The 13,935-nt window shown below is 43.7% G+C and overlaps 1 protein-coding gene across 2 annotated transcripts in view; it reads left to right on the top strand.

Moving 5' to 3' along the window:
- The window catches only part of PRR5L (proline rich 5 like), a 43,845-nt gene that overhangs the window by 24,312 nt on the left and 5,598 nt on the right, over nt 1-13,935 (top strand). Inside the window, exons 5-8 of one of the 2 annotated variants that reach the window (XM_027882215.1) lie at nt 2,193-2,250; nt 5,239-5,330; nt 8,597-8,737; nt 10,994-11,120. In XM_027882215.1, the coding sequence (XP_027738016.1) occupies nt 2,193-2,250; nt 5,239-5,330; nt 8,597-8,737; nt 10,994-11,120 (418 nt within the window). The remainder of the gene's footprint in view (nt 1-2,192; nt 2,251-5,238; nt 5,331-8,596; nt 8,738-10,993; nt 11,121-13,935) is intronic. The other variant, XM_027882216.1, reaches the window with a different exon arrangement.

Genomic DNA, 13,935 nt, shown 5'->3' with positions numbered 1-13,935 from the left:
ACATTCACAGGAGCATTATAAATTCTTTACTACTAATATATATTTTTAACAGATATAACTGTTCTGTTCATTACTGTGTACAACTGTGTATTTTGGTTGCTGACATAGCTGTAAAATAAAGAAAACCTCTCCTCTCTGGAAGTAGAAAATATCAATAATACTAACTTTTAAGCAAAGCAGCTGAAAGATTGTAGCCACAGTGCTCAGGAAACATATGTAAATTGAAACCTAATGTTCTAGTGCAGGTAGAAAAAGAATTCATATTTCTTGAGAAAAAAACAAAAAAAAAAGGTGACACCCTCATATATATATATATGTGTGTGCATACTTTTTATTATAAAGTAGGTTAAAATGACACAGTATCAAAGACCAGCTATAAATTTTCCCTGAAGAATATGAGAGGTAATTACCTTGATCTACAAATTGAAAAATAAAGAAATTACTTTATTGATAAACTGAAAGCATTTGGAAGGATTAAAGTGCAATATCACTTCAACACTATCTTATTTTTCAGACACAAAAATATCTACAGTGTAAGTGGGTTTCATTTTTTTTTCACATTATGATATTTTTCATTCCAGATTTCTTCCTCCCTCCTTTTTCGCATTGTTTTTTTTTTCCCCTGGAAAGTAATTTTTGTTGTTGTTGTTGTCCAGAGCATGACATGTGTAGTCCATTGTTTCTGTTGAACAAATCTAAAACCTGAATGGTGTCCAACAACCTAATATTTTCCTCCAAGGCCCATATTTTGGCTAGAGAATCTTTGCAAAACAGTCACCTTCCATTTGTTGCTAGCAATGTTTTGGAATCTTGCAGTTTTTTTCAATTTGTGAACATATTTGTCCAACTTGCTGATTCCTATTGTCATTCCCCAGTTGAAGAGTGTCTCCCAGGCTGAGAATGTCACAGAACACTGTTTCCTTCTGTTTATACTTTACAACACTACTCCAGATTTGCATTCCTTCTCGTTGAAGGGAGGATGCAGAGGTGTGCTGCTCTCTTTGCTTGCGGTGGCTTTCCTGGTTGCCTGGTCCTGTGTGTGTCATGGATGAGCCAGCCTGGTATATGGTTACAGGAGGCAGGTTCATCACCCAGAGCAGTAGTGCCAGGGCAGGTATGCAATATGGCAGCTCATCAGGAGGCCCTGATGGTGTCCAGGCAGTGGTGTGACAGCAGGGTCCACCGGGACTGAAGAAAGATGTGCCTTGCTCCTCTACTGATAGAAGGTTCAAAAGTGCAACTTTGACCTGGTTACCCACTTAAAAGCAAAAGCTGTATGATGAACAAGGGTGGAGGCATCTCTATGCATTGTGTGCTACCCTGATATTGAATTCTTTCAGAGGGACAGAAGGCTTTATTCTCTATCAGTATAATTTCTGTAGTAGGACTATATCTTTTAGGATGCAGTAATAGTATGTTATGTGGTGATTGCAGCACCTTTCTCTGGGATCCTCAGACCTTAATAACTGATTCACCTAGTGCTGTTGGGAGAACAAAAAGATAGGCATTGTTTTTGCACCGTTCTTATGTTTGGGGAAGTGGGAACAAAAATCTAATCAGATATTTAAATGTTGTGAGCTGTGAATGGGCGTATTGGTATCTCGACCTGTCTGGTCCATGATAGTTGAGTTTATCTAGAAGGACTTGCTCTTGCCAGTTCTTCTGTAGCTTGGGACTACATACTGAGATAAGCCAACTGTTCGGTATAGCAAAAGAAATAGCCTCACTGAAAGGGAATAGGTAGGAATAGAGAAGTGGATATTAGAAAACTGAACTGACTTACTGTGCAGTTAAGCAAACACTGAGCTAGTACAAAGGAAGAAAAGAGTGGGACATTTTCATAGCATTTGGCCCTTTGATCACTTCCATCACCTGACTGAGAGATAGCTTATGTGGCTGCACTATTATGGTAAGAGCCATTTTATTTTCTTGATTCCCTCCCTGTGACCCTTCCTACTTCTGGCAAGTGTTTCAACTGCTGTGTCTGTTGTGTTCTCATGTGCAGCTGAACAAGAGGGGGTTAATGAAAGTATAGCACTCACACTGAGACCAGTGCTGGAAGAAGGCACTACAATATGCCTAACCTTTAGATAACTGCATGCATAGTGGATAACATCTGAAAAAAATCATTCTTATATGTTTATTATAGATCTCAGAAAAGGCAAATGCACGTCTCTCTTCTCTCTTGGCAGAACCAGCTCCTTGCGAAAGGCTTGCTATTTATGGAGGAGAAGGTCAAGCTGTGTGAAGGCAAGTATAGTAGTAACCTGTTTCAGAAGGGAGTTGTGCTTTGATGTTTGGTCAGACAAGATGTTTTGCATGTCTAGAAACTGTACAGCCCCTTCTGGTACTGTAGTAGGGTGTCACACAACCCCTCAGAAGCCAGGTTGCACTGCAGCCCTTGTGAAGCTGGAGGGATGGAGGGCTGTTTTAATAGCCACAGAGTCACAATGCTCCCACCGGCCATGACTTTATCATGAGAACAGAAATGTGGGTTTTGTGTGGCAGTTGAACCTGGGCTCAGAGCTGTTCTGGTCTGGATGTGGATCCTGTTGCAAAACTTCTTGGAACTGCCTTCTGCCTTTTATTTCTGAATGTAATTTGCAGCTTGATGTAAGCACAAGTTTAGTTACTCTGTCATGCTTTTGAGAGCTGAACTTCATGTACATTTAAAGAAAAAAAAGGTTCCTTTGGTGAGAATGAAATCCTTTAGGAAAGAAATTGATCAGACACAAAGTTCTGTTCAGACCACTGGGGTACAGACACTTGCAACTGCAGAGTGTCTGTAGACCAAGGCTAGTGTGGTGCAGCAGCTCTGTTGGATGTGTGGGGAGTTGGTCACACTTAGTAACTGTTTGCTCAAGCAAAGCAAGCAAGTCTTTATTCAAAACTAAGCTGCTGTTTGGTTTGACCCAGTTTTGTAGCCTGTAGGAAGATCTCTTACTAATCACCAGTCTGTTTTATGTGGGTCATTAAATGCCAATAGATGCTTATAATCTCACATGATTGCTGGTCCTGGATTCCTCTGCACTGTTCTTCACCAAATGACTTCATCCAGCTGGCAGACTGTAGGATTTGGTCCCCGGAGGAGTTCAGCAGTTTTCAGCCTGCTGCTTGGTGTGTGCTCCTTTGGCACTGGCCCTGTAAGGGAGGAAAAAAGGCAGACTCCTGCTTTTTCTCCAATGTGGGTACCTGATCTGCCACAACCAGCTCTTCAGAATGAGTGCTGCTCGGCTTATCATAGACTTGGTTTCTATATTCATGTAAAACTATTCCATTATCTGCTTTAGCATTAGGAAAATTGAGTTCGAATCTGTAATAAGCTGAGAGCTGCCCAAGAGTATTTTGCAGATGCTCAAGCAGTTTGGGTAAGATGAGGTTTCCTAGGCAGATACCTGTCCCTAGTTTAAAGTGACACTGGGAGACACTTTGTCTGCGTGCAGTCTGGCATCTCTGCAGATGACTCATGGGCACCTTTTTTTCATAACATGTAGGCTTGTTGCAGGTCTTGTGGTAACAGCAACAAGAATTTCTTCTTTTCTCAGTTATCTCTGTCTTCCTGGAAAATTTCTACTACCCCAGCACTCAGACACAGAGTAATGCTCCTGTTGTAGGGCATGGCAGTGTTTTACTGTGTCTGTTTTTCAATCACAATCTTTCTTTATGCAGTCTGCCAGAATCTCTTTCAACACCTGTAGGATTTATAACTTCTTGAAGAAACAAACCTTTCCTGCTTCCCCTTCAGAAGGAGAAGTGATCTATGACATTTAATTCTGTCTCCACACAGAAAAGCATTGCAGTCCTGGGGAGGAGGCAGAGGAGGAAAAAATTTAAACATTCAATTAGTCTGTTTCCTGTTGTCTTTTTCCCTTTCACTCGGCTGTTGCTGGTAATGATTAGCTGTTATGGGGGTGTTGTGTGGGTTCTCGTCCGCCTGCAGTTCCAGTTTTGAAGCCAGAGTCATACCTGAAACAGTGAAGACTCCCTTTGAGCCTTTCTGTGGTTTTTGATGGGTTCTCTGCTCAAAGTAAAATGTCTGCAGGATCTTGTCCTGTTGGCTCTCTGCTCTCTGACTGTGCCCTAAGCTGCACAACCCATGGGCAAGCATGTTGAAAGGCCATGTGGAAGTCCCCAGATGCGGAAAGCACTTCAATACAGAGTGATAAGGCTCCTTTGAGTTGCAATTTTATGTGTATTCCAGTTCCTCATGAAGGGCTTTTAGTCACTTTGAGGCTGAGCCTTCAAATCTGTCTTGAGTGTCCATCTTACATTACTGCTCCTTGAGTCTTGACTGCATTTAACCTCCAGCTAGGGCTCTACGGAATGTATCCTGGAAAATCCTTTTGTCAGAAAGTTGTACTTTTAAACCTGTGTCTGTATTTGCACCTGAAATTTCTAGGGATGTATCTAAAATCTGAAAAAACATTGCAAACCTTTAGACTTTGGGATGGGAAAAAACTCCTAAAAACTTAGAGGCTTTTAGCCTAATTGCTGAGGAGCGCACAGCTTTGTAAGACAATCCTATGAGCATAATTTGATCACAGTTGTATTCTTGTCCTGGGAATCACAAGATGCACAACTTAGTCTTCCTTCATTTTAAGTACCCACTTCTGGGCGTGTTTGTTTAAGTTGGAGTCATATGAGGGGTGCCACAAGTGAATTCCATTCAGGAACCTTCCCAAGTACCGCATTCGAGAGAAGCACAGTGGCTTTGTGCCTTGTCGGGTTTCTGACTGCTGCTTGGTAGTTGGTGGATGCCAGAGGGGGCTCAGCTCTTGTGAGTGGTCTCCCTGACTCAGTTGCTGACTCAGTTGGATGATGCTGGATGATCAGTTGATGTTGGCTGTGATCCGCTGGATTTCAGATTCACCTGCTAATGTGTGGCTGTTCCCCCATTAGTGAGGTGTGCTGTGAGCTGTGAGACTGTACAGTCCTTTGCTGTGGACTTAAAGCCTCCAGTTGAAGAGGGACTTCACTCCTTTTTTGGAATTGGCCTCATGTTTTGCACAGAGCTGTTCTCTTTGCAGTAAGCGACAGAACAATTTATAGTCACAGCCCTGTGTCTCTGCCAGCTAAGGTGAAGCTTAGCCGGGCAATGTCCAGTTTTGGGCAGAAACTGTGAAAGTGAAGGGTGGGTTTGTAGCTCTTATTTGGGAAATTACAGAGTATTTGGAAAATCAAACTTGATTTTAGTGTCCCTGTCACTAAAGTCTTTGCTCCCAATCTCTGTTTCTTTAGGTGAGGATCGCATTGATGTCCTGTCTGAAATCTGGGATCACTATTTTACAGAAACTCTGCCTACACTTCAGGCAATATTCTACCCGGTCCAGGTAATCTTAATTATAATTCAGTCAGGTAAAGCAGTGTAACTTCAGTGCCTGCTAATGGCAGATGGAAACTTCTTTGCTAGCAGCACTGTTTGACCAGTGGCTGAATAGGTGTCAAAACCTTTAAACTAAATCTGTGAGGAAGTAGACTTTGTCCAAGTCAGAATTAGCTGTGTAAGAAGGACTTCTGAAATCTCCTGGACAAACACAGTGCTTTGGGCTCAGTTTATTCCCATTTGTCTACCCTCTGTCTGTGCTTAGCTAAGCTTGGACACTGAAACTGTTGGACTACACCTGTCTAGACTGAAGCTCTGAGTTTTTATGGTTCCTCCATTTTTAAGTAGCTGGCACTCTTGGTGCAGATGACAGCACTGACAACTTGTCTTCAGAGGGACAAATCTAAAGGTCAGGAGAAAACAGGTTGAACTCACCCCTAATTGCTTTGGAGGGCTTGTATCCCATTTGTGCTTTTGGGTAATCCTCAGCTGGGTTTTTCTAGGCTTTAATAAGGGGTCACATAAATCTGTGGGTTAATGATGAATGAACAATTTTGTGTAAGACCTTTTTACACTGGGTATTTTGAAAGCTGAGTATCCCATCAGAAGTACTGACCCATATCATTTTTTAATGTAGGCTTAGTCAGGGTTTCTATACAAGCAGCCTAATTATGTTCCATGGGAGGAAAAAAAGAATGTACCTCATGCAGAGAATGACGTTCTTGGAAATGCTAGTCTCCTCCTCTTGACTTTTGCCTCTTCCATAAGACATTATTTCCAGAGCCTTTTAAAATTATTTTTCCCTTGTATTGCTTGAAAGGCAGCAGGTAAAGCTCAAAGCTTGCCCTTTTCCTCTAATCCTGAAAGAGAAAGGACTTCTGCAAAGACAGACACTAACCTTTCTACTGTGTTTATTTTTGTTCTTTCCTTGCTGCAGATGCTTAAAGGTAGGTGTTTGACAGGTAAAACTGTGCAATTATAATACTATCTTTTTCTCTCCTTTTGCAATTAATTCACAGTGAGGGAGTGACCTCATCTATTTAGGCAGGAGTTTGTCTGCACTGCAGCTGCCTGTGTACTGTGGAAATAGCTGAGTGTGTGCCATACCCACTGATGCTAAGAGTTCTGCCTCTTACCAGAAAAATCTACTCCCCTGCTATTTAAACGTCTCTGATCAGAAACTGAACAAAAATTACAGCACTGTGGGTACAGCTTTGGAAGTAACTTGGTTATAGTGGTGAAAGTGTGACTATGGAACATTGAGATTCTTTGAAAGCACAGTTTTTTTGCTGTATTTCTCTTGGAACAGTATCTAAATCACTCAAAATATATCATAGAAGCTGTAAAGTTAGGCAAGTATTGCCATTTTATGGATGAGGAACAAAGGTAACAGCATATTTAAAGATTTGTAGGCACCTTAAATTCTACGCAAATGTATGTATTAAGCTGCCTCAATGCATCTGAGAATTTGACCCAGAGTAAGCTGCCCTAGGCACCACAGAGACAGTTGCAAGTGCAACAGGGTATAAAAAATTGCTCTTATCCCAGGCCAGTGTCCTAATAACAAGACTGGACTTTACCTAGAAATGGGGAACTATACATAACCATTTACGTAATGTGTCAAACGTGTGAAGAGAGCTCATCTAGCAAGTCTTTCATCAAGCTTCAGTTCTTCGCACGCAACTCTGGTAGATGGGAAAGTCAGTTTGTTGTTGGTTCCCTGTCCTTTCCTGCAAATGTCAGCACGATTATTTAGTTGTGCTCTTCTGTGATCCCAGCAACTGCCCATTCAGAATGAAACTAAGTCAGCCAAATGTGTGAGCGTATGTTACCAAAGGTAGTAACTAGAAGTAACTTCCTATCTCAGCTAAGTTTAAACCCGAGGCTCATAGCTGTTGCAAAAATATGACCTTTAAGCAGCCAGGTTGGTTAAATTGCTGTACAGAGAGAAACTATGTAAACAGGTCACTGGCTTTTATATAGTTGCAGCTGTTGATGTGACTATTGATATGGAAAAAAGAATAACAAATCTTGTTTTGTTTGGCACACAAACATGTTTGCATTTTGAAATGGGGTATGAAGTTAATGGGGCTAAACTGCATGATATAAATAAAAAGTTTGCAGCTGCTGATATACAGTTCTGAGATACGTACTGATCTTAACTACACCTCCATGTTTCTAAACACACCGTGGTGGTTTAAAACCACAAAGTGCTTTTATTATGTCCAAGCTACCCCCCGGACTATTTGCTTTAATTCATATTTACATATTGATGATGCTGTTAATTATGACATTAAACCTATTATGAATTAATGTTTAACTGCTGGTAATTCCTTCCAGCTAAATATTTGCCATGTTGAGTGTGTTATGGAGATCATAAAATGATTCCCAAACAGACTATGGGGCAGAGATTAACATGCTGAGAATAACAAGGCAAACTTTTCAGGCTGGAGAGTACTGGGCGGGGCTGGGAGGAAAATTTCTGCTGTTAAGCTGCAGTGGGGCAAGCGAAAGTCATTCAGACATTAAGCATAGCAGCGGGAAAGGCGGTAACACCAGAATGCCAAATGGAGTTTGACTGTGTTTAAATATGCTGAGAAATATTACATCGTCCATTAAGCCTGCTCACTTGTGTTGTTGATTTAAAAAAAGTAGCTGTGAGGACATGGAATGCCTTGCAGTGAATATCGAAGCTGTTGTTTTTTAAAATTATTTTTGATTCAAGCAGTCTGGCTAGCTTTGTTCCAACCTAAATCCTAAAATCTGTAATGGACTGAATTGTGGATTTTTGTCATATCAGCAAGGTCTAAGTTGCAGACACTGAGCAAAACCAGAATCCAACGTGTATCACAAGTAGGCTTACTTAAGGAATAATCTGCACCAACTTCTTTCCCTAACAAACCTTGTCTGGTTTCTCAGCTCTGAGTGGCAAAACCACAAGCTACATCCACCCTGGGCTTTGAATGTTTGTGATCAAAGTGGGTTTCATGAATATGTAGTCTTTTCGTGAAATACAGGTCCATTTTTGGCTTCACTCCGAACCTAGCGGTGCCTCAGAGGACGTGACGCTTATTTCAGAATTTGTGTGAGACAGAGCCTGAGAGGAAAGCAACCAAAGAATGCTATGAATCCTCAGCCTGAGTGACTGGGGGGTGTTTTGCCCCAGCAGCAATGGGCAGGACAGACACTTCCTGTCTCTGTGCATACATATGTTGGTGCAATGCTCACATATCCCTTTATCAACTCTTGGATTTTGTCTTCTGTGTTTTTTAGGGTCAGGAATTGACTATCCGTCAGATTGCTCTTCTTGGCTTCAGAGACTTGGTCTTGCTAAAAGTAAAGTTGGAAGAAATTCTTCCTCAGGTCCAGACAAAGCTTCCACCTTCCATTGTCCAGATGCTGTTAATTCTGCAGGTGGGGAGCCTCTGCCTGACTCCACTTGGCTATCTTTACCTCAGTGAACTAATATGAACACTGGAGAATGGGGAGGGTGGAGGATGTGATGAAGGGGATGTGTGCTTATTTGGGAGTGGTAACTGTAGAAATGAGAGCTGAATTTGGGTGTCCTGAGCTTTCCTAGAAACAGGTAAGGATGTTGCCTTGTAAGAGATGGGTGTCTTGGTACCTCTCCTCCCTACCTAGGAACAGTTACAGGACTCTTTCTTCACATAAATTTTCATTTCCCAGCTTCTCCGAATGCCTCTTTGTGCCCTTGTTCTCCTGATTTCTCAGCTTTGCAATGGCAGTGTGAGTCTCCATCACAGCAAATAGTGGAATTCGAATGAGCTGTGGCTTCTGGCTGTCCAATGCCAGCTCCTTGGCTGGCTGGCATGATAAGCAGTGCCCTTGAGAGGAGAAATACCTTTTCTCAGTAGGCTGTACATGCTGTACATCTTTCAAAGGCCTCTCCCAAGAGACCCAGATCTTCTGTAAGAACTATCCTCTTTATTCTGACCTCAACAGAGTACTTTCCAAGCATGCCAAATACAGCGGACTGTATACCAACTGTTTAATCTTTTTCTATGTTGCCCAGCCTGACAGTCCTGCAAAATACCATATTACTTGTTTGGGTTCATAAAATCATTCATAGAATGGTTTGGTTTGGAAGGGACCTTAAAGATCATCTAGATCCAACCACCTTGACATAGGCAGGGACAGCTTCCAGCAGACCAGGATGCTCAGAGCCCCATCCAACCTGGCCTTGAACAATTCCAGACATGGTACATTACAGCTTCTCTGAACAACCTGTTTGAGTGACTCACCACCCTCACAGTAAAGAATTTCTTCCTAATGTCTAATCTAAATCTACCCTCCTTCAGTTTAAAGCCATTCCCCTTGTTCTGTCACTACATGCCCTCATAAAAAGTCCCTCTTCAGGTTTCTTGTAGGCCCTTTCAGATACTAAAAGGACACAATGCAGTCTCTCTGAAGTCTTCTCTTCTCCAGGCTGAACAACCCCAGCTCAACCTTTCCTCATAGGAGAGGTGCTCCAGCCTTCTGATCATCTTCATGCCCCTCCTCTGGCTTTGCTCCAAATATCCATGTTTTTCTACTGTTGGGGGCACTGACCTCCAGGTGGTGATGTCTCACTAGGGCAGAGTGTAGGGGGAGAATCACATTCCTCAACCTGCTGGCCACACTTCTTTTGATGCAGCCCTGGACACAGTTGGCTTTCTGGACTGCAAGTGCACATTGCTGGGTCACATCGAGCTTCTCATTCACCAACACACCCAAGTCCTTCTCCTCCTCAGAGCTTCTCTCAATCCATTCTCCACCTAGCTTAATATTTGTGCTTTGGATTGCCCCAACCCATGTGCAGGATCTTACATTTGACCTTATTGAATATCATAAGGTTTGCACAGGGACTCTCAGGCCTGTCAAGGTCCCTCTGGGTGGCATCCCTTTCCTCCAGCGTGTTGACACAACTACACAGCTTGGTGGCTTTTATTTCTTCTCCAGTATAACGAGTGTCTAGGAATGAAACTTTCTGAAACACAATTATAATTGCAAAGGGGCTAAGCTTCTAGTTCTGTATAATTTCTCACTGTTCTGATGTTCCAGTGACCCAGACTATAACAGCAGGAGATATCTCATTTTCCCTAAAATATTATTTTAATAAAAGAATCTTGAGAGCAAAGAGGGTCTCAAAGCAACACATTTGAGAAAAATAAGCTTATTGAGGCTTTGCAGGAAGTTAAGTCTGAAAGGTTTCTGAAATTACTGTTAAATTGGTTAGTGTTATCTGCCATCTTCATAGCTGTAAGCTGAACCACAGAGGGTGCTTTGCCTGCAGTCCTGCCTAGGAAAGTAGCAGTACTTTGCCCGAGGTGTGTTAGAGCTTTTCTACAAAGAGATGTTTCCTGGTAGAACTGCCCTGGTGTAATTATATCACTGTAGTATGCTGTGCACATCCTCAGTATGAGCATGCCTTGAACCTTCCTGTCCCTAGGTCAGAAAAAAGAGCTGGCTGCTCCATACCTGGGAGGTTATGACTGTGACTAGAACAAGAAGGTTGACCTGAATGGCACACAAACCTCCATTTGGTCTTACCAGCTCCACATAGTCTGCCAGAATGGTTGGGATATTCCAGTGCAGAGATATTTGACAGACCTTAGGCTTTACTCAAAAACCTTCTAAGGGTAATGCTGACTTTTTGTGTTTGATTTTCAGAGTGTCCATGAGCCTACTGGCCCCAGTGAGGGCTACCTACAGCTGGAAGAACTGGTCAAGCAAGTGGTATCACCATACTTAGGTTTGTGTGAGGATCACAGCTCCTCTGGTAGCACCTGCTTACTCGGTAAGACATGCACATCCTACAGAAGCTATTATTATGGTACGCAGGTTGGTTAATGTGAGGCAGTGCACATTTGTGCTGGAAAAGGAGACAGTGCATGACTCTGTGAGAGACAGAAAACAAAGCCTAAAACACCCTTGAGAAGGTCCTGGTTAATATTTCTGAATGTAGATTTTTGTGACAGTCTTTTTCTTTTCCACGACTGACTGAACTATTACTGTTGCACCACTGCGCGCCCGCACACACACACACACACACACACACACACGCATCCTGGAAAATACCTCCTCTCTCTGGAGATGGAATGGATTTAAAACTCTGGTCCGTGCCTGGGGTACTGCCTTCAACCCAGGGAGAGACCAGACCTAGTGCTTTGCTGCCCACTCTCTGTCCCTGGTTGCTACCCTGCTTCAGCTGCCTGAATTCCCATGCTCACTGCTGCATCAGCTAGCCTTTGCAAACTGCAGAACTGTTGCATGTTAATTCTGAGGGATTCCAGGGATTCTTGCACAGAGCCTTCCTTCCATCTGAGGATTCTGTTTAAAAAAGATAAAACTAAAAATCTGTGTTTAAACTATGGATAAATGGGTCTAGGTGAGAGAACAGCACTTCAGGAAGGGAATGCTTATAGTGGGAAACTTCTTTGTACATGATCCAGAGGAGCTCTGCTTGCACATGTGGCCAGCCAGAAGAGACTGGCTTGCTAATGGGCATAGTGATTTGATAGTCAAGAAGATTTAAATAGAAGAAGCAAAAAAAGCTCCAGTCTCCCTATGTTTTTATAAGCTTTAGCCTTTGCTTCTGTGCAAATTGTAGCAAGCTGGAGACACACAACCTGTCTTGTACTATGTCTTGGAAGCACAGGGGAAAAGATGGGCTTTTGGTAGAAGGACTTATCAGGACTCAGACAACTTGTACCTGTAACAAACTCATGGTATTGCTTTAGGCAAACTGTGGCTCAAGGGTTTTGTTCTTGTGATTGCTGGGCAATTGCGTATCCAGGTATGAGGCCCTGGCCCCAGAGAGTCAGGCAGAGGACAGTCAAGAAGAGGATCTGTCTGGAGGGTCTCCCAGTTGCACCCCAATCTACCAGACGGACCACAGCCACAGTTATAAAGAAAAAAAAAAGAGTAATCGTAGTAGGCGACTCCCTTCTGAGGGCAAACTGAAGGCCCTATATGCTGCCTGGATCTATCCCACAGGGAGGTCTGCTGCCTTCCCGAGGCCTGGGTGAGGGATATTAGTAGGAGACTCTCTGAGCTAATCTGGCTCTCTGATTATTATCTGCTGCTGGTGGTCCAGGCTGGCAGTGATGACACTAATGAAAGAAGTACCAGGCTAATTAAAAAGGACTTCAAGGAACTGGGTCTATTAGTTAATGGGACTGGAGCATAGGTGGTGTTCACCTCAGTTCCTGCAGTAGCAGGGATTAATGAGGAGAGGAGTCTCTGGCAAGGTTATGGAGCAGATCATCCTGAGTGCAATCACACGGCACCTCCAGGATGGACAAGGGATCAGACCCAGCCAGCATGGGTTGAGGAAGGGCAGGAACTGTCTGACCAACCTGATCTCCTTTTATGATCAGGTGACCCACCTGGTGGATGAGGGGAAGGCTGTGGATGTGTCTGTCTGGACTTCAGCAAAGCCTTTGACACTGTCTCCCATAATATACTCCTGGAAAAGCCCACGGCTTGGACAGGGGCACTCTGTGCTGGGTTAAGAACTGGCTCGAGGGCCGGGCCCAGAGAGTGCTGGTGAACGGGGCTGCATCCAGCTGGAAGTCACTAGTGGTGTCCCCCAGGGATCAGTGTTAGGTCCAATTCTGTTTCATATCTTTACTGATGATCTAGATGAGGGGATTGAGTCTACCATTAGTAAATTTGCAGATGACACCAAGCTGAGGGAGAGTGTTGATCTGCTGAAAGGCAGGAGGGCTCTGCAGAGGGACCTGGATAGGCTGGAGAGATGGTCTGATTCCAACGGGATGAAGTTCAACAAGGCCAAGTGCCGGGTCCTGCACTTTGGCCACAACAACCCCCTGCAGCGCTACAGGCTGGGCACAGAGTGGCTGGAGAGCAGCCAGGCAGAAAGGGATTTGGGAATTTGGATCGACAGGAGGCTGAACATGAGCCAGCAGTGTGTCCAGGTGGCCAAGCAGGCCAATGGCATCCTTACCTGCATCAAGAACAGTGTGGCCAGCAGGAGCAGGGAAGTGATCCTTCCCCTGTACTCAGCACTGGTGAGGCCACATCTGGAGTGCTGTGTCCGGTTCTAGAGCCCTCAGTTCAGGAAAGACATTGAGGTGCTGGAGCAGGTCCAGAGAAGAACAATGAGCTGGTGAAGGGACTTGAGCACAAGTCCTGTGAGGAGAGGGAGAGGGAGCTGGGGTTGTTTAGTCTGGAGAAGAGAAGGTTCAGAGGAGACCTCATCACTCTCTTCAATTACCTGAGAGGAGGTTGTAGCCAGGTGGGAGTTGGTCTCTTCTTCCAGGTAACCAGCAGTAGGACAAGAGGCTCAAGCTCTGCCAGGGGAAGTTTAGGTTGGATATTAGGAAAAAATTTTTTACAGAGAGAGTGATCAGACCTTGGAATGGGCTGCCCAGGGAAGTGGTGGATTCTCCGTCCCTGGAGGTTTTTAAGGTGAAACTGAATGTGGCACTTGGTGCCATGGTCTGGTAATCATGGTGGTGTTGGATCAGGAACTGGACTTGATGATCTCAGAGATCTTTTCCAACCTGACTGATTCTATGGTTCTATGATTTTATGCAAGTGAACTGTGTAAACAATTTAACATTGATTTGCAGACCTGATCCTGAGAC

Source organism: Empidonax traillii, unplaced genomic scaffold, assembly GCF_003031625.1.
Source record: "Empidonax traillii isolate 1590-97213 ecotype Southwest subspecies unplaced genomic scaffold, ASM303162v1 scaffold103:size1334136, whole genome shotgun sequence".
NCBI lineage: Eukaryota > Metazoa > Chordata > Aves > Passeriformes > Tyrannidae > Empidonax > Empidonax traillii.
This window is presented reverse-complemented; position numbering and strand designations above follow the sequence as displayed.